Source organism: Carassius carassius, chromosome 7 (assembly GCF_963082965.1).
Source record: "Carassius carassius chromosome 7, fCarCar2.1, whole genome shotgun sequence".
Taxonomy (NCBI): domain Eukaryota; kingdom Metazoa; phylum Chordata; class Actinopteri; order Cypriniformes; family Cyprinidae; genus Carassius; species Carassius carassius.
Window position 1 is genome coordinate 13,230,529 of NC_081761.1, and position 23,244 is coordinate 13,253,772.

The following is a 23,244-nucleotide window of genomic DNA, read 5'->3' on the forward strand; positions in this document are numbered from 1 at the left end:
AAGGCTTATAAACACAATGATCTAATTGGCTATTTGGGCTGTCAGTCAATTATCTGTCATAAGATCAACTGGCAAACTTTGTTTTAGCTCAGTGGATGATTGACATGATTTGGCTTCACTGTTATATTTTAAAGAGTTTACACTACACATATGTGTAGTCACATGTTGTTGGATGGATCACAAAATTTTCTGAAGTCCATTTAAATATTTATTTATCAATACTTGGGATCGTCTGAAACAAATGTTTAAACTGGTCTGGTCTGCAAATGTGCATGAGAGACAGAAAGACTTCATTCAGTGCCATTGTCAGAGCATCAAAGCACCTTTTCACATGTCAGGATGTGTAAAGCCGTAATTGTTTAATTAGCGAAATGCATTCTAGGAGGAAGTGTGCGGATTGCTGACTCATGTTTCCCAGCTTCCAAAACAAACAGTGCACAGTGCTGACGTTGGAATTTTTGGGAATTTTCGGAAGCTGGCTGTCAGGCCAGAGTGCTCCTCACACACATACAACAACTCAACTACTCTGATTATGACAAGCTGACTTCAGGGAAAAGTTTAAGTAAGTGCAGTCAAAGAGCCAACAGCCATCTGATGATGTCTTAAAAGCTTTGAATTTTAATGTGAGTGTGACTTGTGAAGACAGACTGATGTCATGTTTTACATTCAAGTAAAACCTGAATGAAAAATCTAATTCTATGTATTTGAATACATCACTTTTATGTTGCAGACACTCATACAACTACTAAAAACAATACAACTGCAAGTGAAAGTTCTTTCCCTTTTCACTCACTCACACGCTCTGTTTTGCTGTGTGCACAGTTTTATGACAAAAACCCTCTTTTGTACCGGGCATGAATGAAGGTGTGTGTGTGTGTGTGTGTGTGTGTCTGTGTGTGTGAAGGTGTGTGTGTGTGAGTGAGAGAGATTCTTCTCAAGCTAAGTGGCAGGATGCAGGCTACCAGGAAGAGATAAGTGCCTGAATGAAGTGGGCTCCCACATTCGACACACACACGCGCACATACACACACATGGAGGGAAATCAGCGTACAAAGAGATGGAAATGTGTTTAGTGCACTCTAATGGCATGAGATAAGCACACAGCCAAATATTCACATTCTGTTTCCCCAAGAACAACAGAAGCAAGATGATCAACCACACAGAGTCATTTCCACCATACATACACACATATACAAGGTCATAAGCAATATGTAAACAGATGGATATGAATCTGACACGTATGTAGAGGTGAAATTGACACCCAGCTGCAACACATAATATAACATAGACACAGTTACACAAACTCAAAGAAGAAATAAATGACTAGACTACTGTCAGACTGACGTGATTCCCTCACACATTAATCTGACCAGCAGTTCCAATGGTAAAATTATGTTTTGATGATGTTTGTTATATCCTCGTGTCATGTTACATTTAGCAGATTGGGCGATAATATGTAGTTTACATTTTGCGATGATACAAGCAGTTGAAATTTGATATACAATATATGTGTACCTATGCCGAGATATTCCGAGACCAATTTGTATGTCTTTTAACAACTTTTACCTTAGTTAAAAAATCTATTATGCCTATTGTCCCTAAACTCTTTGCACTAAGCCACTAAAACTATTCCATTCAGAATAAAATTATGATGTGTATTCTTCACATTTTTGTGACAGGTGCAGCTTCTCAAAGAGAGAAAGACTATCTTATCTTGCGTAAACCAATGACTTGACAATGGTGTTGTTTATTACCAATGGTGTCAAAAGTATTGACATTCATTACTCAAGTAGAAGTATAGATACTAGGGTTTAAAAAGACTTTTGTAGAAGTTGAAGTATCAACTCAAGCCTTTTACTCAAGTAAAAGTGTAAAAGTACTGGTTTCAAAACTACTTAAAGTATAAAAGTAAAGGTAATGTAAGGAAAAAAATGCTATTAAGAACAAAAGCTTATGCCGTGCCACAGGGGCCTACTGTGCACTACCCCACCTCCTCAAATAACATTTTTCTAAAGGCCATAGGCCATAATGACTATAATGTTATATTAAAATGTTCATGTTGAAAAATTTGGGATGCACTAGGCTACCTGTTTCAGCCGCATATATGCCCACTGAAAATGAACGCACTTTAGTACAATGCAAATTAGTGGTGGGCATAAATAAAAAAAATTAATCTAGATTAATCTCACCGTAATCTTGGAATTAATCTAGATTAATCTTGATTAAAATGGCTCATTTGAATTCTGCCAAAGGCATTCAGAATATGTGTGCTACCCAAATAAAATAATGTCTTTGAGAATGGGTTTCTCAAGCCAGGTGGTTCATTAGACCAGGGGCTCATCTCCTGTTTCCAAAATGCATCACAATGTGCTTGAGAAAGCTGTAAACTAATTCCACATTGCACAAGGTGCAAACAACCTTACGCCTGATTCACACATACTACGTCTGCAGTGCGTATGCGTTGCATATTTTTTTTTATGCACCCATGTTAACGGATTCCAGCGATCACACGGTTGTGGTCCGTCAGTGCGTTCCAGGAGCGGTGCGTCTGCAGCAGTGCAGCGATCGTTCATGTACCGAATAGCGGACTGCAAACGTGTCCTGTGTGAAAGCACAATGAGTATGAGTCCGTGCTGCTTCTGCACCACATACGAAACGCACACAGACTGCATACGCACTGCAGACGGAGTATGTGTGAAACAGGCATGAGTCTTGTTGAGGTTTCCATTGGGAAGCTTCTTAAAAAAAAAATCCCTGAAGCAAACCCGGCGGCTTCAGCTGCATCCATGCTAGCACGTCACATTTGATGTGGTAATTTATTTCACAGTAGTAATACACACAGGTTCGAAGATTCTTTCTCGCCCCCTACAGTGCAATTCGTTTAGGCATACATCCGCGCTAAAATATCAAGGTGAAAGTCATAGCTTGCGTAGTAAAGACCCAGCTCCCAACCCAATTTTGTAGATTAACGGCGATATTTTTTTATCGCCCGATAAGAGTCTCACGTTAACTCAGCAAAAATAAATGAAATTAAATGCAAAAGTCTTAGGCACATTAGTATTTTCACCCCAAAAAAGGGTTTTAAGCCAGTTATTTATATCTTTTGCTGTAGTGTGTCAGAAGGAAATATCAGTTTGCCATTAATTTGAATAATAATCTAGTGCGATTTTGAATGCACAAGCAGTCAGACAACGGCAAAATGAATGTTTGGAAAAGTAAACTGATATTTTCTACTGACACACTTCAGCTAAATATTTAAATAACTGGCCGAACACCATTCTTTTGGGTAAAAATACCAACGTGCCTAAGATTTTTGCACAGTAGTGTATGTATAAATTACGTATTTATAAATTTATTTAAATAAGTACAACTGAAGTATGCATTCGTTCATATGTGTTAAGGGCTCGATTGTCGCTGGAGGAAACAGCTGTGGTATGATGAGCGGTGAACGGAGCAAAAACTTTACAGTAGATGAGAAACTGACTGCTCCCTCGTGACCTTTTGTAAACTGTATTTAGGACACTGCACAGATATGGATATTCTAACAATCTATCTATAAACACACAACCTTGTGTCCTCTGTTTGTGTTTGAGTCCACTCGCGCTGCTCCGCCATGGTGTGCGGATTGAAGAGCGTGCTGAAAGATGGAGAGCAGACCGGTCTGACGCCGGTTTCATATGAAATTTATGTGGACTGACTCTGAGGCGATCGCGAATTTGTATACAGTTTATGGAGCTAAAAGCTATAGCCCCACTAAAAAAGCCTAGCGACACCCCTGCTTCTTTTGTACATTTCGGAGAACCAGGACAAACATTTCAATCGATCGCTCAGGCATTTAAGAGGCACCGAAATGAGGCACCGAAATCTGCATCCTTATTCGGTTCGGTGCATACTGGTTCCATACCCAACCCTACTTTTAAGAAATACATTTTTTGTTAAACGAACCCAAAACTGGCTATGTCCTTGCTGGAGTGTGATATGATTTGTGTCATGTGCAGGTGCGATGGATCGAGTACAAACCAATAGGGTGTCGGAATGGTATATGTTTATTCTTCTCATCCAATCACAATCAAATTCACTCCATCCGGATGGCGCGATTTATCTGGATAGGTTTTTTCTTTTTTTTTTTGAATGATTATAAGCCAGAATGAAAACAAGTCAAAATGAAATAGCAGTAACGAACCTATTTTTAAAATGTAAGGAGTAGAAAGTACAGATACTTGCGTGAAAATGTAAGGAGTAGAAGTAAAAAGTCGGCTGAAAAATAATTAGTTAAGTATAAAATAAGTAAAGTATAGATACACAAAATTTCTACTTAAGTAAGGTAACGAAGTACAAATACTTCGTTACCTTACTTAAGTAGAAATTTTGTGTATCTATACTTTACTTTTTTTATACTTTACTAATTATTTTTCACACCTCTGTTTATTTCACACCTCTGTTTACTTGACACCTCTGTTTATTACTAATATAAAGGAAAATTAACACTTAAACAAGTCAATTTTACTTTGTTCATTAAAGCTGCAGTCCGTACGTTTTTTGGTTAAAAATGATCTGAAATCAATATTTGAGCAAGTACATAAATAGCCAGTGTTCAAAACTATCACTATTACTTTAGCCTGATTCACAACGGTTATCTTACAATAATGTTTTCTAATTTGAGTGGTTTTCGCGGGAAATTCAACCATGCTGCCACATCATTGCGTCATGTCTGTAAACATAAAGAAGCTGTCCTGGCTAGTAGGCTATCGCATGTGAGGATCCTGCAGGTGGCGGATTGTTTGTAGCCTTTTCTCACAGCAGCTAGACTAATTAAATGTATCAATTTGATGGCAGATTGTAATGCAGAAAGGATTATATGTATATGAAACACATTTGAATGAAATGTAATTATATTCCAGTTTTATGTGCTTCTGGTTACAGATAGCCAGGGATTACACCAGATTTGTATTTTAAAGACAACCAGATTGAAGGGACCTTAATTTGCTTTTTGGGTTAAAAGAATGAAATTTGAATGGTATGACAATTAGAGAATAGACTGTAAAGAAATTTAAATCTGCATGCCAATACACAATATAGGCAATGCTGATGTTGTTAACATTAATAAATTGAGAATAAAGTATAACAACAATAATAATTTGCACGGTTTGATGTGATGTGAGCTAACCGATCTTTAGATTAAATCATCATTGTTAGCACGATTTATTGCAATGCTTTTTTCCCTCAGTAGGTCAGAACAAACATGACAGACATGTAACTTATTTGCTCAGATGACAATATACAGTGAAAATTCTTATTTTGGTCATATATATTAAAAGACTAAGGCTAGAATCTGGTATTCTGAAGTACAGTATTCACACTGGTGCGGTGACTGACTGCCACACATACTCCTCAAAATATCAAATTCATTCGCGCTGGATCCATGCCGGAGCAAACCAACACAAGGAAGATACGCACACAGCTGGAATTGGAGGTTTCCAAACATAGATGGCGACAAAGAGGCAAAACTTACGGACTGCAGCTTTAAATTTTATTGAATTACTCACCATTGTTATGCATAACAAAGTTAATTTTGGATGCTTTGTGAAAGTGACATAACATACAGCCAAGTATGGCGACCCACACTCAGAATTCGTGCTCTGCATTTAACCCATCCAAAGTGCACACACACAGCAGTGAACACGCAACCCGGAGCACTGGGCAACCATTTATGCTGCAGTGCCCAGGGAGCAGTTGGGGGTTCATTTCCTTGCTCAAGGGCACCTCAGTCATGGAATTGCCAGCCTGAGATTCAAACCCACAACCTTATGGTTCGGAGTTAAAATATCTAACCACTAGGCCACGACTTCCCCAAGACAACATCTCCTGGAGTAGTTCTCTGCCATTAAGCTGTCCTTGCTTACTAGATGCAGACAACTATGAACTCGAGGACTATAAACTACAATTTCACAAAATGAACCACTGCCCTCTATAAAACTAATGGGGGAAAAAAGTCATGTTTAGGCAATGAAGAAAGAGTGAGGAATGAAGTGCAGAAAGTATCTGACAGGAACTGCAAACACTATGAATGAACAATACAACGGGGACGAAGGTATTAGTATAGTGTTAGATTTAGTGTGTGTTACTTTAACAGATGATCTATTACTACAATTTTGTATATACCATAAATTCACCACTAACATATTCTATGTCAATGTCAATGTCAATGTCACCTTTATTTATATAGCGCTTTAAACAAAATACATTGCGTCAAAGCAACTGAACAACATTCATTAGGAAAACAGTGTCAATAATGCAAAAATGATAGTTAAAGGCAGTTCATCATTGGATTCAGTTATGTCATCTCTGTTCAGTTAAATAGTGTCTGTGCATGACAGCGGCAAGGAACCGAAACTCCATCGGTGACAGAATGGAGAAAAAAACCTTGGGAGAAACCAGGCTCAGTTGGGGGGCCAGTTCTCCTCTGACCAGACGAAAACCAGTAGTTCAATTTCAAGGCTGCAGCAAAGTCAGATTGTGCAGAAGAATCATCTGTTTCCTGTGGTCTTGTCCTGGTGCTCCTCTGAGACAAGGTCTTTACAGGGGATCTGTATCTGGGGCTCTAGTTGTCCTGGTCTCCGCTGTCTTTCAGGGATGTAGAGGTCCTTTCTAGGTGCTGATCCAGCATCTGGTCTGGATACGTACTGGATCCGGGTGACTGCAGTGACTATGTTGTTTTATTCTATTTTTCTTGTCCTTTTTTAACTTCTTTTATATTTCTCTTCATTTCCTATACTACTTTCTTGATCTGTCTTCATTAATTTTATGTACTGTATTTTATTATTAATAATATAAATATATTTTATTTGTAAGTACTGTGTAAACACTCACTGTAAATGCTGACAATGATGCCAATAAAGATGATGACTCTAATTCTGAGAGAAATATAAAAAGTTGCATCAGCTTTCTTTTCTGTGTGTTTGCCCCTAAGTCTCTCTGCATACACCCCCAGTAAACTCCCTTGGGATTGTTTATGTTTCTCTTGCCTAAACAAGGAGGCGTGGGCAAAATTTGCATAATCAGAAAAGATTGGTTATTCTGTAGCAGCAGTGTCATTAGGTTTACAATGTCTTAAGATAACAGAAAGAGATAACATCACCTAATGACTGTATAATGTAACTAGCCCTTTAGTGGCCCATTGAAACCAATAGAGCTCTTGGTTTCTGTAAACAAAAACAGAAGTCCTAAACAATTCATTTACCTCATTAATGGAGCTAATAGCCTTCTGTTATTTCAACCAAAACAAACCATTAATATGAACTCATGAAAGTGGTACACCTTGAACATAAAGAAGTAAATGTGCATGCATTTCAGGTTTTGCAACCCTTGGTACGAATTTTTCTAAAACTACAAAACAACCACAAAACATAACCAAACCAGTTGCCACACCCAAAGCCTTCCATATAGTTAATATAGGGAGTGAATAATGTCTTGCTTTATATTCACAAATGCCAAAATATGTATTTTACAGTTTTTTTACAGTATTTTATTTTACAGTATGTCACACAATTTCTAAAACCTGACAATCAAACAGCAGAACCACACACCAAATCTGCAAAACCATACACTAATTCTCAGACTTTGACTCAATTCTCAGTTTCATAAAACACAACACACAATTTACCTGGTAAAAGTAAAATTGAGGGGACCATAAATCGTTTTATTGTTTACGTCAAAACGTCACACAGAACGCATCACATTTTCTAAAGGGACATCTATCAGCTTTGCACTTGCATCTCGCATAAGAGAGCTGGATGTTTAGAAAGCCATGTCAAATTAATGTAAGTTCAACTTTTACAAAACATGTCTCAAGACTTTATGGCGGTTTTCCCCATCCCACTGTATCTCATCTTTTTAAATGAAGAAAGTAGCCACGTTGTGATTGGTTTTCGGTCCTTTGTATTAAATTATACATACATGCATGGTGCTGTTTTTTTTCTAATTGTTTAAGCAACTTTATTAATTATATATGGTTTATAAACATTATTTTAAACATGCACTTTTTTTTCAAAGATAGTTGTGTAAGGCTTTGAAGAAACGTGCATTATATTTTGCGCGATATGCCCTCTTGTGGCCTCAGGAGAGAAGCCAAAAGCTTTCTTCCCCCTAAATGAAATTATGCCTTTTAAATTTGAATATGATACATGATAATATAATAATACAATATATGATAATTGATATAATTTAAGTAGAAAATTTGAATTTAGTTTTCCATTCATTTTAACAGCCCTAAAAGACAGCAAGTGTCCTAACACGATCAAGATCCAGATACGTAGCAAGGACATCGGTAAAATAATCCAGGTGACATCAGGGGTTCAATCATTATTTTAAGAAGCTACGAGAATGCTTTTTGAAAAGAAAACAAAAATAACGACTTTATTCAATGCGTGCGCAAAACCGACCTCCATACGTCATCTGCCCGGAACTGCATCCGTGTACAACAGTGGGTGCAAGCTACATTTAAGTGATTATTACATTTTGAAAATGGATACAAAAACGCATCAATTTGCTACAGAAGGCCTTTGTTCACCCCCAGGTGCCATATAAGATTTTTTATTATGGATGGGTGCTTTTTATTTAATTTCTTTTGGACTAATGCATGCAACACCCGCTGAGTGCCATGAAACAGCTAGAAAGATCAAAGACAATTTTTATATAACTCTGACTGGATACATCCGGAAGAAGAAAGTCATGTACACCTAGGATGACTTGAGGGCGAGTAATTTCTGGGATAATCTTCATTTTTGGGTGAACTAACCCTTTAAGGCCAAGGTTTAATACTGTACGCCTGTAAACAATTAAACTAAATTTGGGTCTATTCATCTGAAAGACACAGCAGCTCCCCCCATCGACACCTTGCATTAAATTAGCATGTCTATTTCTGCTAAAACATCAACACAGCGCAGATATGCTAATGCAAGGCTACACTGCAGACGCGCCGGTAAATGCTCCATCAGCTAAGAGAGTGGCTAACATTAGCATTAGAGAGAACTGGATCGAACACGCTCAATGACCTGGACGGTTTTTGGACAGTAAGCATTTTACCTGGTATGATGCAAAGAACTTTAAGCACTGTAACACAAACCCCACCAATGCATATCATTACCGTAGCAACAACATATAAAGTTGTGGTTTATGAATTACATGAATTACATGCAAGTTTAGCGTAATAGCAGATTAACCGTATCTGAAATATTATCCTGAGTAAGACATTAAGTCATTTTGGGTGTACACTGGTATTTATAAGGGAATTGGGTAGATGTTTATACAGTATACATGGCACAGGCTGTTTACTAGGATTTAACACTTCCAGTACTAACAGTATGAATTATGGTCGCCTTGGAATATGTGATAGATATCTGAGAGAAATGTGTGTAATTAAGATTAAAAGTGTTTTCTATGTCTATTTATTTATGTATGTGCTAAAAGTTTATGTGAAATGCTGTCCACCCTTTCCCTGTAGTACTGCTATCAACGAGCTTGTCAAAATTCTAGGCTGAATGTTTCACAGTTTGGAAAAACAGAGGTCCTCCCTATAACTGCCAAACAGTCATACTCCCCACACACATACACCCAAACATAGACACACTAATTCAAACATACATACACACTGCACACATACAAACATTCACACAACCCACTTAAATGCTTTTTTTTTCATTCTCATCAGAAATCCATATTGCTTGTGTGTACAGTATGTGTGCCCTCTGCATGTGTACATACATCTGTCTCATAAAAGCCTGGAAACAATGCCAACACACTGAAGCAGAGAAACAAATGCTTAGATTTATAGTTCCTGAGTAAACATGATATATACACAAAGGAAAATGAGAGAGAGAGAATGTGGAGAGAGAGATTATGTGAGTAAATCTGTGTGTTGGCATGTGAGAGAGGGAGGAACAGAGCACTTTTACAAAATGTAACTGCAGATGATGCATTTAAATATCTGTTATGCCAGCTGGAGTTTACTTACACATCCAAAAGAGGACAGAGTGAAATATAAATCTTATTGGCCTTCTGTATGGATATGTGTCAACAAAGACTTAAACATAGTCATCTAAAATTGGTTATATGCAAAAATATACACATGGCCCCTTGAGTGTTTCTGTAATCTTAGTCCAACCCTCGATATTCCATGAAAAATGTCTATTTATGTCTATCTAAATCTACATAATCATTACACTACGTAAACATAAAATACAAATACAATAATGCACAACGGAAACGTATAAGAGAGCCACTGATTATTTGTAATAACTTACTTTTACGTAATTATAATGAATGACGTTCGTTGATAAATTTTGCATGCAAGCTGTCAGCAGGTGAAATAGTGGTTCACATGAACAGAGTGAACTCCGTTTCAACTTAGATTGATATAATAACTACATAAGAGATTGTAAATCGTGCAAGCGCACTTTACCTGCACGGACAAACGTGTGCGCGGAGAACACGGGTTTATGACAGCGGAGCGCACGTGGCCCCGCGAGCCACGGGATCATCCCGGGAGAAACTGAATTAAAGCGGGCTAGATCATTTCAGCGGGGGAGGATGGGTCGTGCGAGGCTTGCGAGGGATAGGCTATTTCTACGTAATAAAAAAAAGATTAAAAGAGATGCGTCGCTGATCTCTGATGCTCGCGCGCCAAATGACTCAATGCGTGACCCATGCGAGTCTCCGCGTAAAGAACTGAAGTTTGGGAATAAAAAGCGCTCATTCCTCCATACGTTTAGGATAACAATACAGCACCGTGTGAATTGCGAATTAGATGTTTATGCTTTCTCCTTTGATCAGCTACCTCACAGAAAGAATTTACATAGGCTATCAAAAGCAAGAAAAAACGCGCAAAAGCGCCTTACCAGCTTTGCAGGGATCCTTGTAGTCTATCGTTTCTGTTTTTTCATCTTCATAATAATCATAACTGTCATCATAATCTAAGCAGCTGTGCAAGGACACTTTGCCCAAAAAAGTCAAGCCGGCCAGCAGGAGTGTGATCCAATTCATTTTACTGGTCAGTGCTGAGTGAAGGCAGTCCATCTGAAGTTTGAATGAGCGCGGATCAGAGTGGAGTGTCTCGTAAGGGTCCGTTAGTGGTGATTTAGCGCTACACGCACCGTGTGGACATCATCATCTTCATTATCATCATTGGTCCGGTTCGACAGACGGGGCAGGACCGTCAGCGTCGCGGCATCTCAGCTGGACGCCCAATGCATCAGCTCATCAGATACCAGCTCACTTCTCTTTTCTCTTGCACAGTCAGATTCCCTAAAGAGGCAGAGCTGGAATGAAAGCCAGTCTTTAAATGAAACAAGTAAAGATAGTGGCAGGGGGTGAGGCGTGATGTAGCTACATTTAAATTAATATTTAAATGAAGATGTTTAACATATTTAAATGACTCAGAGCAGACTTTTACAGAAGCTCAAAATGAAGATGTCGATAGATAGATAGATAGATAGATAGATAGATAGATAGATAGATAGATAGATAGATAGATAGATAGATAGATAGATAGATAGATATACTTTCTTATGCACACAAACTACTTACTTCTTTAAGAACAACAACCATATATATTTCGTGCATTATAAATACAGGAAACTATCTGATTTACTTTAACAATACCAAACGAGTTCCCCCAAAACGAGCCGGTAGCTGTAAAAGTCACACGTTCACTAAAATTTGAGCAAGAATCCGACAAAAGCACTGTTTTCCCGTCGCCTATACAAAACTTCAGGATGTAACGCAAGTTCCATGTAGGTGAGATATTTAAAAACTGTTATAAATACAGTAGTTGCTTTATTAGGAGGTGACAGTAAAAACGGCTGTGGTGTGACATTTAACAAATCTGTTTAACTCCCCTCATAAAGTAGGTCTGTCTGTCTCTCTCAACCTCTCTTTCTCTCTCTGTCACACACGTCTCTGAACTAAAAGCAGTTTCTCAGTGTCTAATTTGCTGCGTGAGGCTGCTTTAATTTGGACAGTGTGGACCTCAAAATAGCTGCAGCCTGCTGGAACAAGGAAGCCAAGAAACACTAGTAAAAAAGCAGGCTATTGCTGATTTATACGTTTGTTCCATTCAACACATCTCGGTTAGAATATAGCTACAAACTTCTCTGACTTGAGTGAAGTGACTGTCAAAACGCCGAACGGACTTCATGAAGCCAGCTTTGAGCTCGTTTATCCACTCTCATGTCCTGACAAATACAATTTACCGGCCATAACCCCAGGGCCCGGTCTCCTTTAACGCCTATTTAAGAGAGTTTACTGCGAAGCCGTTAGGGTTTAAGCACAGCCGTCACATTTGACAAAACAGAGCGCGCCGCGTCCAATCAAGCGCGAGGAGACTCGAACCTTTATCGCGCGCTACTTTACAAACACAAATAATAGAAGCGCCGTACATTTAACAACGTGGCGTCAAACCTTGTAAAATATGAGAGAGACGGAGCTTACCTCAGAGAATGGCCTCAGGGTCTAGTTTTGTACAGCCTCAAAGCGCAGGCTCATCTTGAGTACTGCCCTCATATTCCCTCTCTCTCTCTCTCTCTCTCTCTCTCTCTCTCCTTTCCTCCCTCCCTCTCTCCCTCTCTCTCTCTCTGGAAACACTTCTTCCACAGCCACTGGAATATTAAAGTGCGCTTGCTGACTGGTACCGCTTATTCCAAACGTGCCCATTTCCCTGGAGATTAACGCGTCTCTCTCTCTCTCTCTCTCTCTCTCTCTCTCTCTCTCTCTCTCTCTCTCTCTCTCTCTCTCTCTCTCTCTCTCTCTCCTGACACACACAAACACAGATTAATCCCCCCCTCCCTCACGGCAAGGTAACTGTGTGTTGACGTCACGCCATCAATCCATCAAGCTATGCCTCACTTTGCAAAACTCGAGCACACATTCATACACTGCACGACAAGAGCACTAGATGTTTATAGACGGGCTTTATGTGGTTAAAATGATGAATGACTACAGCATGCATGAATGGCCGCTGACAGAAGTCAGAGGGAGTTGGTAGTGGCTAAACAATTCAGTGTATAGATGGTCTTGACGGGAGGGGAATCTCCTTGGTTGTGTGGAACAAAGAAGATACTCTTTGTGTGAGTGCATTTTGCCTACATTGTGGAAACTACTCACCCAAAACGGAAACACCTTAATAAATAATAGAACATATTATTTATTTTTCATGTATTTATTTATTATAATTAATAGTATCATTCGCTTGATTACAAAAAAAATAATATTGTGACATATACTACAATCTAAAAATAACTGTTTATCTGAATATTTTATAATGTAGCCTAATGTATTCCAGTGATGGCAAAGCTGAATTTTTAGCTTTATGATTCTTCAGAAATCATTTTAATATGCTGATTTGGTGCTAAATGATTATAGCTCAATTATTAATAATGGTTCTCATTATCAATGTTGAGTTAAACAGTTTTAGCTGCTTAATGTTTTTTTGTGAAAATCATGATGCATTTTTTCAAGATTCTTGGATGATCAGAAAGCTAAAAAAAATATTTTGTAACATTATAAATGTCTTTACTGTCACTTTTGGTCAAGTCATTGTGTCCTTGATGTATAAATGATGATTTTTTTTTTTTACTTAGCCCAAATTTGTATCACGATTAAAAAAATTATAATATTTTAAGATTTATACCACTGACAATCTCTCCTCTATCCTGTTTCTTATTCAGTATATTACATTACTGTATGGATCGCGAGACAATTAAGACTAGCATAATGACTGTATATAAATGCAGCCTTGGTGAAGATATTTCTTTTTTTAAAACAATATTGTAAACACACAACATAGATCCATATGTTGTTCCTTTAAATCAACAGATTATATTTGGGGTTATCCTCTGCTATAACCATGAACTGTCTTTTCTAATACAGTGAAACCAAGTATGTCATAATCACACTCAATCATTTTTCAGCCCAGTGCATGCCATCAGCTAAATAATGCATTTGATAAAATTTTCCATTTAAATTAATAACCTAATTTAAAGTGAGCGATCAACTCTTATAGAATGTGGTACTATCATGAGTCCTTATAAAATCACTAAACCTCACTGGTCTAAAAAAAACCCACTTATTATAAATCACATGTGACTAGATAAGGTGCAGCAAAGTGAATATATTCATTGATTTGAAGATTCCACTGCTCCCTGTATTTTTCTAGTAGAAAAGTATGTTATGAGCCCTTAACCCTAAAATGTTTGAATTACTCTACTGGATTCTCAGTGCGGGTCTTACACTGCCAGTCCTCCGACACTAATCAGAGGTCTATTCCAGGACTTTAATGGTTGACATCTGATCCACAGTAACCTTAGCAGCTATCCAATGTGCATTGGGATGGAGACATAAGTGAGAAAAGGAATTAAATAAAGAGGTGATTAGCATGCAGCTACCAGATTGACTGACACAGGCTGCAGTTTGACTTGTCTCTGAGTTTGGCTGAGAGTGGACTTAAAAAGTAAAGTCACAAATATATTGGTTCTTTTTGGTTCTTAATGTGTTCCTGTGGCTCAAGTGGTAGAGCACTGTGTTAGCAAGCATAAGGTTTTGGGTTTGATTCCCAGTGAACACGTTAGGTAAAAAATGTTTGCCAGAATGGACTGTAAGTAGCTTTGGTTAAAAGCGTCTGCTAAAAGCATAAATTGTATATAATGTAATAAAGGCCCAAATTTAAATAAATTTTTGAATAAAGTATAAATATTGTAATTGTAAGTATTACAAATATTTGTAATACTTTTTTCTGTAAATGTAATAGGCCTATGCAATAACTTTGGCACAAATGTCAAACATGTTTTCATAGACAGACCAAACTGATGGTTACATGTTTTCAGACTCTCACTGAGCATCTGTTGGTCCAGTTTTTGCTGTGTATTCTGCACTAGTGGAACTAGTCAAATCACCGTTGGCAGCTTTTCAGCTAATTAAGTGTTGTATCAGTGTCAGAGCCATTCTGCAAGAGATCACACTGATTGGTTATCCTATATTAGCATTCTGATATGTGAATATTTTCATAAGGACATGGCTATCTGAAATGAGAAAAGTGAAGATGAACTGATCAACATAACATGAAAAAAGTAAACAATGACAAATATAGAATTTTTTTTTAAAGCAAAGTACTAATGGATATATCAAACAAACACTTGGGCAGATTTTGTCCAAAAGAGCACATGTAAAGAAACGGGAAAGTCCAACAGCCAATAGAACTAGAATTTACTGTAAGATAATTTTAACTATATGCTAATTATATTTGCATTATACTAATGTTTATTCTAACAACTAAACCACAAACTAAAAACACACTTGAATCAAAGTTTTACCACATTCTATTTTTGAGTCTGTGGATGACTAGGCAAGTGATTTACTAAAAGGCAATCAGGAAAACCAGGTAACTACTTCTAAATGTTATGCCTAATATGCAAAATGCTTACATGAATTAAATTAATTATATATGTTTTATTCTAAATTGGGTAAAACTTTAGAATACTGTTCTGTAATTAATGAATAACTTCAACAAATGACTAACATCGTGCAGATTAACATTTTAGTAACTACTATTAACTAACAAGAAACTGATTAATGTAAGTAATAGCTTCTATTTTCTGTTTCTAACTTTCAAATAGCATCTGTAGGTTATAATAACATTAAAATTCAAATACAGATTTTGATTTTCAAAGATTTATAAAAAAAAAAACGTATATTTTTCCCACCAAAATGCAATAAATTTATTGAATCAATATAAAAGTTATTTTTCATATTGAAACTATTGAAAATATACACAAAGTAAGTTGATCCACATGACCGCCTCTGTTCTTGGTCAGTACTAATCTTATTTGTAGCTTAAGTTTCTTCCCCACCACAGAAGCATTATATTTACATTGTCACCAATGCAACACACAGTACTGGTGTTTTGTTCCTGACCGAATAAGTGTTTTTGAATGAATCAGTTGAGTAAATGATTCAGCGACTCACTAAGGCATTCACCTGTCCTGAATGAAACAGCTTTTTTCTGAATGATTAGATGAATGAATTCTCACTCAACAAGAATGGCCGTCGTAATGATATCACCTGGAGAAAGAGTCACTGAGAAATTCCCGCCACTACTTGCTCTGTTTTTCATGTTATTTTAAATATGAATTGAGGTCTGTAGAGAAAGCATAATGGCATTGCCATTTCAGGTGAACTGTTGAGTCATTGTTTTATACATGCATGGTCATTAAATCTTTCAAAAGATTAAATCTTTTTTTTTTTTTACAACTTTTTAATACATTTAACACTCTATGGGTATCTGTTGCTTACATGTAGTATTTAGTAATATACTAAGAGGAAGGCATAGAGTGCTTCAGTGCGAGAGGTGAAGTCTGGTACACACTGTGTATAAGTGTGGAGTGAGGGACCGTGCCCTCAGTTCTGGAGTGTAGTAGAGTCCTTCTGTGAGTAAACACACACTCAGCCAACGGGAAGAGAGGATTTCCTCTGTTTAAACACTGTGTGTAAGAGTGTGTGTTACAGGAGCTAGGTGACCGAAGTGAGGTCAGTGAAATGGATGTACTGAGAGTTTAACATTTGTACTTGTTTTTCTTTGCAGTGAAAGCCCCTAAAAAGGGTGAATCAATATTATTTTGTACAATAATATAATTATAATGTAACCCATTTCCACTCACATATTGTACCTACAAAGGATGGTTGACAATATGTAATAGGCAGACCAGTAGACAAGGGCAAGTGGTGGAACGAAAAAAAAAACACATAAAGGCATGGGTCTACCATGAACAAACTGTTTGTGTGTGTACTTAAGATAAGGCTTACAGTTAAAACAGAACTTAGTTCATATTTTAATTTGAATAAACCAGTGCAATTAGAGGATTTCAAAGAAACAGAACAGCTGCAGAAGGAGAGATAGAAAAATATTCACTTGTAAAATGTGTGTGCTTGTAAAGAAATGTACATTTAAAATTGTATGTGGGACACAGTAGAGTAATTTCTGAAAAAGCTGAGCTTTGAGCCCAATACTAGCACACGGAAATAACCATGCTGTGATTTTCCTTAAGTAAAGAGTTTATGTGTGTGTCAGGAACTGGTGTCTCTTTGAGTCTCTGCATGTCTCTGGCTGTGTGAGATATGTTTCCTCTCCAGAGTGGAAGTGCATTATGGTCAGCTTTAGGGTGTGTGTGTGTGTGTGTGTGTGTGTGTGTGTGTGTGTGTGTGTGTGTGTGTGTGTGTGTGTGTGTGTGTGTGTGTGTGTGTGTGTGTGAAAGCACTCTGTGACTAAATAAAATCCTAACCTAAAACACAGCATAAAAGAAAGTAATTTAAATGTAAAACATAATGATTGACACACACTTATTCTAAATAAATGCATTTATTTAGATTATTCTTACATATATGTTACACAATATCATTCCATGCTAACTGTTTATTTCATAAGGTTGTGTGTGTGTATAACTCACAGGTTCATGTGCAGACCCTTGAATTTTTTTTCTCTCCCTCCATCACCTCACTATGAAGGTGTGGACTACTCCAGATAAGATAAGAGCCATGTGGACCAAACCACTCGGGCTTTGTGGACAGGGGAAGATTGGACAGATGGAGGTGGCAGCGCTTATAGGAAATGGCCCCTTTTGAAACAGGAAAAGGACGTGAAGAATGTTTGTCCAAGGATACTGAAAGGATTGTTACATCAACTAAAGGAGCTTCTGTGTGTTTAGGTTGGTGTTTGTTTGTGTGTGTGCCGGATTTCTGGAAATGGCCTTGCAAATACAGTCTTTACTATAAAGGAGCTAACAAATGTTTAGTTTTACATCTAAAATGCAAGATGTATAGGGCTGCATATGCAAACAAACCCCAAGCCCCAAAACCCCAAAGCCTTTTGTATAGTGAAACTGATTATTTTGCTTTGTTCTGGCATTACACCTGTGAAATTAGCTGTACTTTTTACTTTTGGATAGACTAAATTCATAAAGTCTACACACATTTCTGTCATTTTCTACACCTGGCCAATTAAGGTTTTGGTGGTCTTTACCCGAATAAGCAGCAAACTAGACTTTATATTCTGTTCAATAGTGTGGCTATAAAACTAACTTTGTGACAGTATAGTATTGAAAAAGACCTGGATGTGAGTGTCTGTTTAAATCTTTAATAATAAGGATTAAAAATAGCTAGGATCTTAATGAGACAGGCCTTCATTACCAGTTGTCTTGCTATACAGTAATTTGGAACAAAATCACAGCCGTTGTCTAATAGAGGGTTCAAGCTTTTGCTGATTAGCATTAGCAGGTTAGCCTTTAATCTGATTAGCTTCTGCTAAACTTCATGTTACACAAAAAACATGTTTCTCTATGGTTGTTAAAAAGTAGCTATTCAGATTTTAAAAAGGCAAGCAACATAGTAGATATTTTATCTCATTTTACACCACAGTTTTTCAGAAACTGATCAATGCAGATGTTACTGGGGCAGACAGTTGCCCATTAATTGAAGCAAAATTTATTTTTCAGCTGAATACCCTCAGAAATGAAGTACTGCCTTGATAAAATATATATATATATGATCAAAAAGCATCATTGTACATATAATTCCCTATTTTTTTCCACAATATCTTGATAAATATATATTTATTATTATTTGTTATTGGCATTTAATAAAATGTTATTGTTATTTGTTATAGTTATATTGTGTATTTCCTTTTCTTGTCATTAACTCTTAAATATAAAGATACTTGACGATGCCACAGAAGAACCCTTTTTGTCTAAATGGTTCCATAGAGAATCTTTAACATCTGAAGAACCTTTCTGTTTCGCAAAAGGTTCTTTGTGTGGAAAAAGGTTCTTCAGATTATAAAAAAGTAAGAAAGACATGGTTCTTTAAAGAACCTTTGACTGAATATTTCGTTGTGGAACCAAAGATGGTTCTTCTATGGCATCATTGTGAAGAACCTTTTAAGCACCTTCATTTTTAAGAGTGTTACTTTTTTGTGTAATATGATTTGGCAATATTCTATATGAACACAATCAAGTGAATAAAGATCATTAAATCAAGCAGTGCTATTCATCAATCCAAACTCAGAATGAAATGGATGGATTGACAGAGGACAAGAAGAAAGGTTGTAGCTTGTCCTTCAACTGTAAGTGTGAACAGCTGGATCAATATAAAAGACGAAAACTTCCTGTGCACTTCTTTACAAGTGCATCGTTGGACACTTTAAATCACAGTGCACCATATTTTTTTGTAGAATTGCTTACATCTAATCCTTTTTAGAGAAAAATATATATTGTTTTATTATGTAGTATTTGGTTGCTATTTTTCTCATCAGCAGGTTCTTAATAATATAAGATTTTTTTGTTTGGATTAATAAGTGAAAATGTGAAAAACGTGTAAGGGTGTGTTTGTGCCTGGGGTAGTGACCTATCATACGTGGTCTCTGATTGGCTGTGGCAGGGTTCTGCCGGGGTCTGTGTGAGGTGTCGGTGGAGGTGACTGCTCATCTCTGTGATTGGCTGATCCCTAGCAGCAGCTGTTCTAATACATAAAACTCAAAGTCCAACAGTCGGCATTAAAACTCCTCCAGGGCATCTGTTTGTCAGACACCACCGCAGCCAACGGGGAAATGGAGGCTCGGTGTGCTGGAGTACATCACACACACACACACACACACACACACACACACACACACACACACACACACACACACAGTCATCACTGTATTCAGAATGCGACTTTCATTACAAAGACAAAGAACAAGAGGTTACACTGTGCTATTTAAATAAAAAGACAGATGCAGTATAATGACACAGAAGATAAAACTGAATAAAGAGTATCAAAAGAAAGTGTACAAGGTAAAAGAGCACATACAGTACACACAAACTTAATTTAATTCCCTGCTGGATTCCCCTACAGTAGCCCAGCATGTATCATGATTAATAGATATAGTTTAGAAGTGTTTTATGGGTAATTGCTGCTTAGCTTGAGTCAGTCATAACCACACACATGCACAGGTCAAAGAAAAGATTATAACAATATAGCCAAGAATGCCAAAGATTAGACTATACTCAGATATTCTTGTGACTAAACTAGATCTTTTTTAACATGGTATGAAGGAAATGAGTGGTCCGAAACTCACTACAGTGTTGCTATGCAGTTGCTATTGAGTGTTTTTTTTTTTTTTAATTAAGTTAATATATGGTTGCTGGGGTGTTTACTTACTGGCTCATTCCAAGAGTCCAGTCCATCAGTCTCTAGTGTTCTGATCCCTGTATGGACTGCAGTGCAAATCTTGATACATGAAAGTAATGAAAATAATAAATTATATTGCTTAGGAAAGTATAGTAATAAGAATAATCTTAATCATCTTAATTTGATTTTCTCTTTTGATTTTACTCTGTAAATAGAAAAAAATATATAGGTCCAGTGCTAAACAAATAGTATTTTATTTGTTATTTTATTTAAAAATTAATAATAATACTGATAATTGTCACCACCATTATTCTATATATTCTACTGTGGAAAGATAATGATATTTGTCACCACCATTTATTATTATTTTTTTCTTACTTTTATTTTATTTTGAATACATAACAATTGTGATACTTATTACCACCATAGAGAACGTCAAAGCCTTTAAGACTAAAAGACACTATCGAAGAATTCAGGATGCTCACATCCCATGATTACCATCACAATACAAATACTGGACCCAGTGACCTCTCTAGCATCTCCCCCTTTCTTTTATCTTTCTCTATCTATCTCTCTCTCACACACAGACACACACACACACACACACACACACACACACACACACACACACACTTATACACACAATTACACCCCACAGGCACACTCTTATACACAAACAGTAACATACACTAGTTCAAACAGACAGATACTCACAAACATAAAGGTGAATCTCTCTCATTATTCTTTCTTTGCACACACACACATATACTGTACACACACACACACACACACTCACAGATTAGGATGGTGTTCACAGCCCAGTGATATTAGGATATTTGGAGAAAGAAGAGAAGGTTGGGCCACCCAGAAGAACAATACAGGAGAAATACAGGAGGGAAGCGAACAGAGGAGAGGATTTGAAACAGGTCTCAAATTAAAGCAATGCTGCCTCTCTCTCTCACACACACACACACACACACACAAATATCTTTTTCTCCCACAGACCCACTTGAATGCTTGTAGCATGTGACCATGTCTGTCTCAAGTCTTTTTTAGTGAATTTCTGAATTTTCTGAATTTCTCTTTTGTGTTCTTCGATTCCATCTTTTGTCTCATTTTGAGAGGGTTTATGTGTCTGTTGTCCATTTGGTACTTGTTCTGCACCACAGCAGACCGATTTTTAACATTTTGGACCTTAAGGGCTTATGGTTTAGGGTTTATGCATATGCTTATGAGCATTAACCATTGTGATTTTATTAATAATGGGGTAAAACAACATTCTGTATCAGTTCACATGTTGGCCCATTTAGAATTACAGTCTCAATGACATATGAATGTGTGGAACATGAGTAGCCTACCTTTAAATTATAGATATGTACTTTTGTACATGAGAGCTGACTTAAGAAATTCTAATTACTTTTCCTCTAAATGTCTACCATAAGCTGTCATTCATTGTTCATTATTTAGCCAACTTTTAATGTAAATGTTTCAACAGTGCCCTCTGTTGATTAACTCAAGAATTGCTTAGTAAGGATTTCAAAGGAAGGCCACTTCAATCATTAAAGATAGGCTATATTCATTTTGAATTGCAACCTTTATAAATATATTTCCTTATATAGGCCTAAACTTTTCACATGGCCATGTTTGGAAAAAAAAAGCAAGAAAGAAAAAAACAGACCTTTCATTAACAAGGCAGAGGGAGAAACAGAAAAGAAAGTGACCAACATGCCAAAGTAAGCCAAGACTCCAAAACTTACTCAAGAACAAAAGTAACTGGCCATTTGTGAAAACTTTGTGCTGTTGTTTAATGCATTCAATTAGATATTGGTGTCAGCTCTCCTGGGAGACTGGAGCGCATGTGTATTTTTAGCTCTAATTAAACACATATCAATGCTACTCTCACCCTTCTCGCTATGAAGTAATGAGAGAAGTGGACCTTAGAGAGATAGTATTGCTGTTTTAGGCATTCTGAGATCGCTCTGGGCCAACAGCAGAACTGCCATACAGTTGCTGTCTCCTCTCTGATCAATAGTATTGATCAGGATTATGCTAATAGGTAAGGAATGAATAATGGGTGAGACTGCTTGGATTTGCTATGCCAGCAACTATACAGAATAGAGCTAAATAACATGCCTACACAACTTTACATAACTGCAGAACTTTGTGAATAGCAGTAAAGAAGAGTGGCAAAAATCAGTTTTCAAACTTTACCTTTACTGAAGATAGATAAACCTAAGAATTTAAGACTTTGTTCAAAAACTTGCTTAATATCAGTGACAAAATAATGACAAGTTCCTTTTCAATGTGAGGGCCTGAGACTTCCTCGGCTGTAGAAGGTGCTGGGTAGACTTACAATTTGTAGTCGTAATTGTAATTACAAATTACATGTTGAAAATTATAGTCTGTAGTGTACTCTAGATCACTCATTTTAGGCACTGCATTCTGACTTCTTTTGGATTATTTTTAGATAATTTTTGACATAACTTGTTCAAAGATTCCAAAGGGATTATTGTAACAAAAAAAGAGAATAAAATGTTTCACATAGCAAATTTCTTTATGGTCTATATTCTATACTTTATAATCAAACTATTATAATAACAGTGTAATTTTTATTACCTCATGTGTCGACATGATGCCAGGAGTCTTTTATCAGATGCTTTCTTCTGTCTTCTCACCGGCCTTCTCATTTTTGTTGTGTTTGTGATATTAAAAGGAATGCACGCAGCACATATTGACGACATATTCATCTTAACGTTGCTCTCCACAGCATGGATATCCTTAACAGTAATAACTGCAAAGGTATTTACAAATCATTTGAACTTTTAAGTGAAGAAAAAAAAAGAACATTGTCTTGGCCGGTTCGTGGAAATTCTCACCCCTTCCATCTTTGTCTCTGTCTCTGTCTGTGGATGTGGCTGAGTATGTCTGTGTCTCCCTGCCTGGTTGGTCATGTGCCCTTGTTTTGTCTAGTCCTTTGTAGTTCCATGTTCTTGTCTAGATCCTTGTCTTAGCAATCAGTTTGTTCTTGTTTTT

General features: G+C 36.9%; 1 protein-coding gene across 2 annotated transcripts in view; it reads right to left on the reverse strand.

Annotated features, from left to right (window-relative positions):
• LOC132143569 (dorsal-ventral patterning tolloid-like protein 1) overlaps positions 1-12,688 on the reverse strand; it is a 55,624-nt gene extending 42,936 nt beyond the window's left edge. The window contains exons 1-2 of one of the 2 annotated variants that reach the window (XM_059553916.1): positions 12,487-12,688; positions 10,896-11,301 (exon numbers count right to left, since the gene is read on the reverse strand). In XM_059553916.1, the coding sequence (XP_059409899.1) occupies positions 10,896-11,073 (178 nt within the window). In that variant the 5' untranslated portion in view covers positions 11,074-11,301; positions 12,487-12,688. Of the gene's footprint in view, positions 1-10,895; positions 11,316-12,486 lie in introns of both variants that reach the window. The other variant, XM_059553915.1, reaches the window with a different exon arrangement.
• Between the last annotated feature and the right edge of the window lie 10,556 nt (positions 12,689-23,244).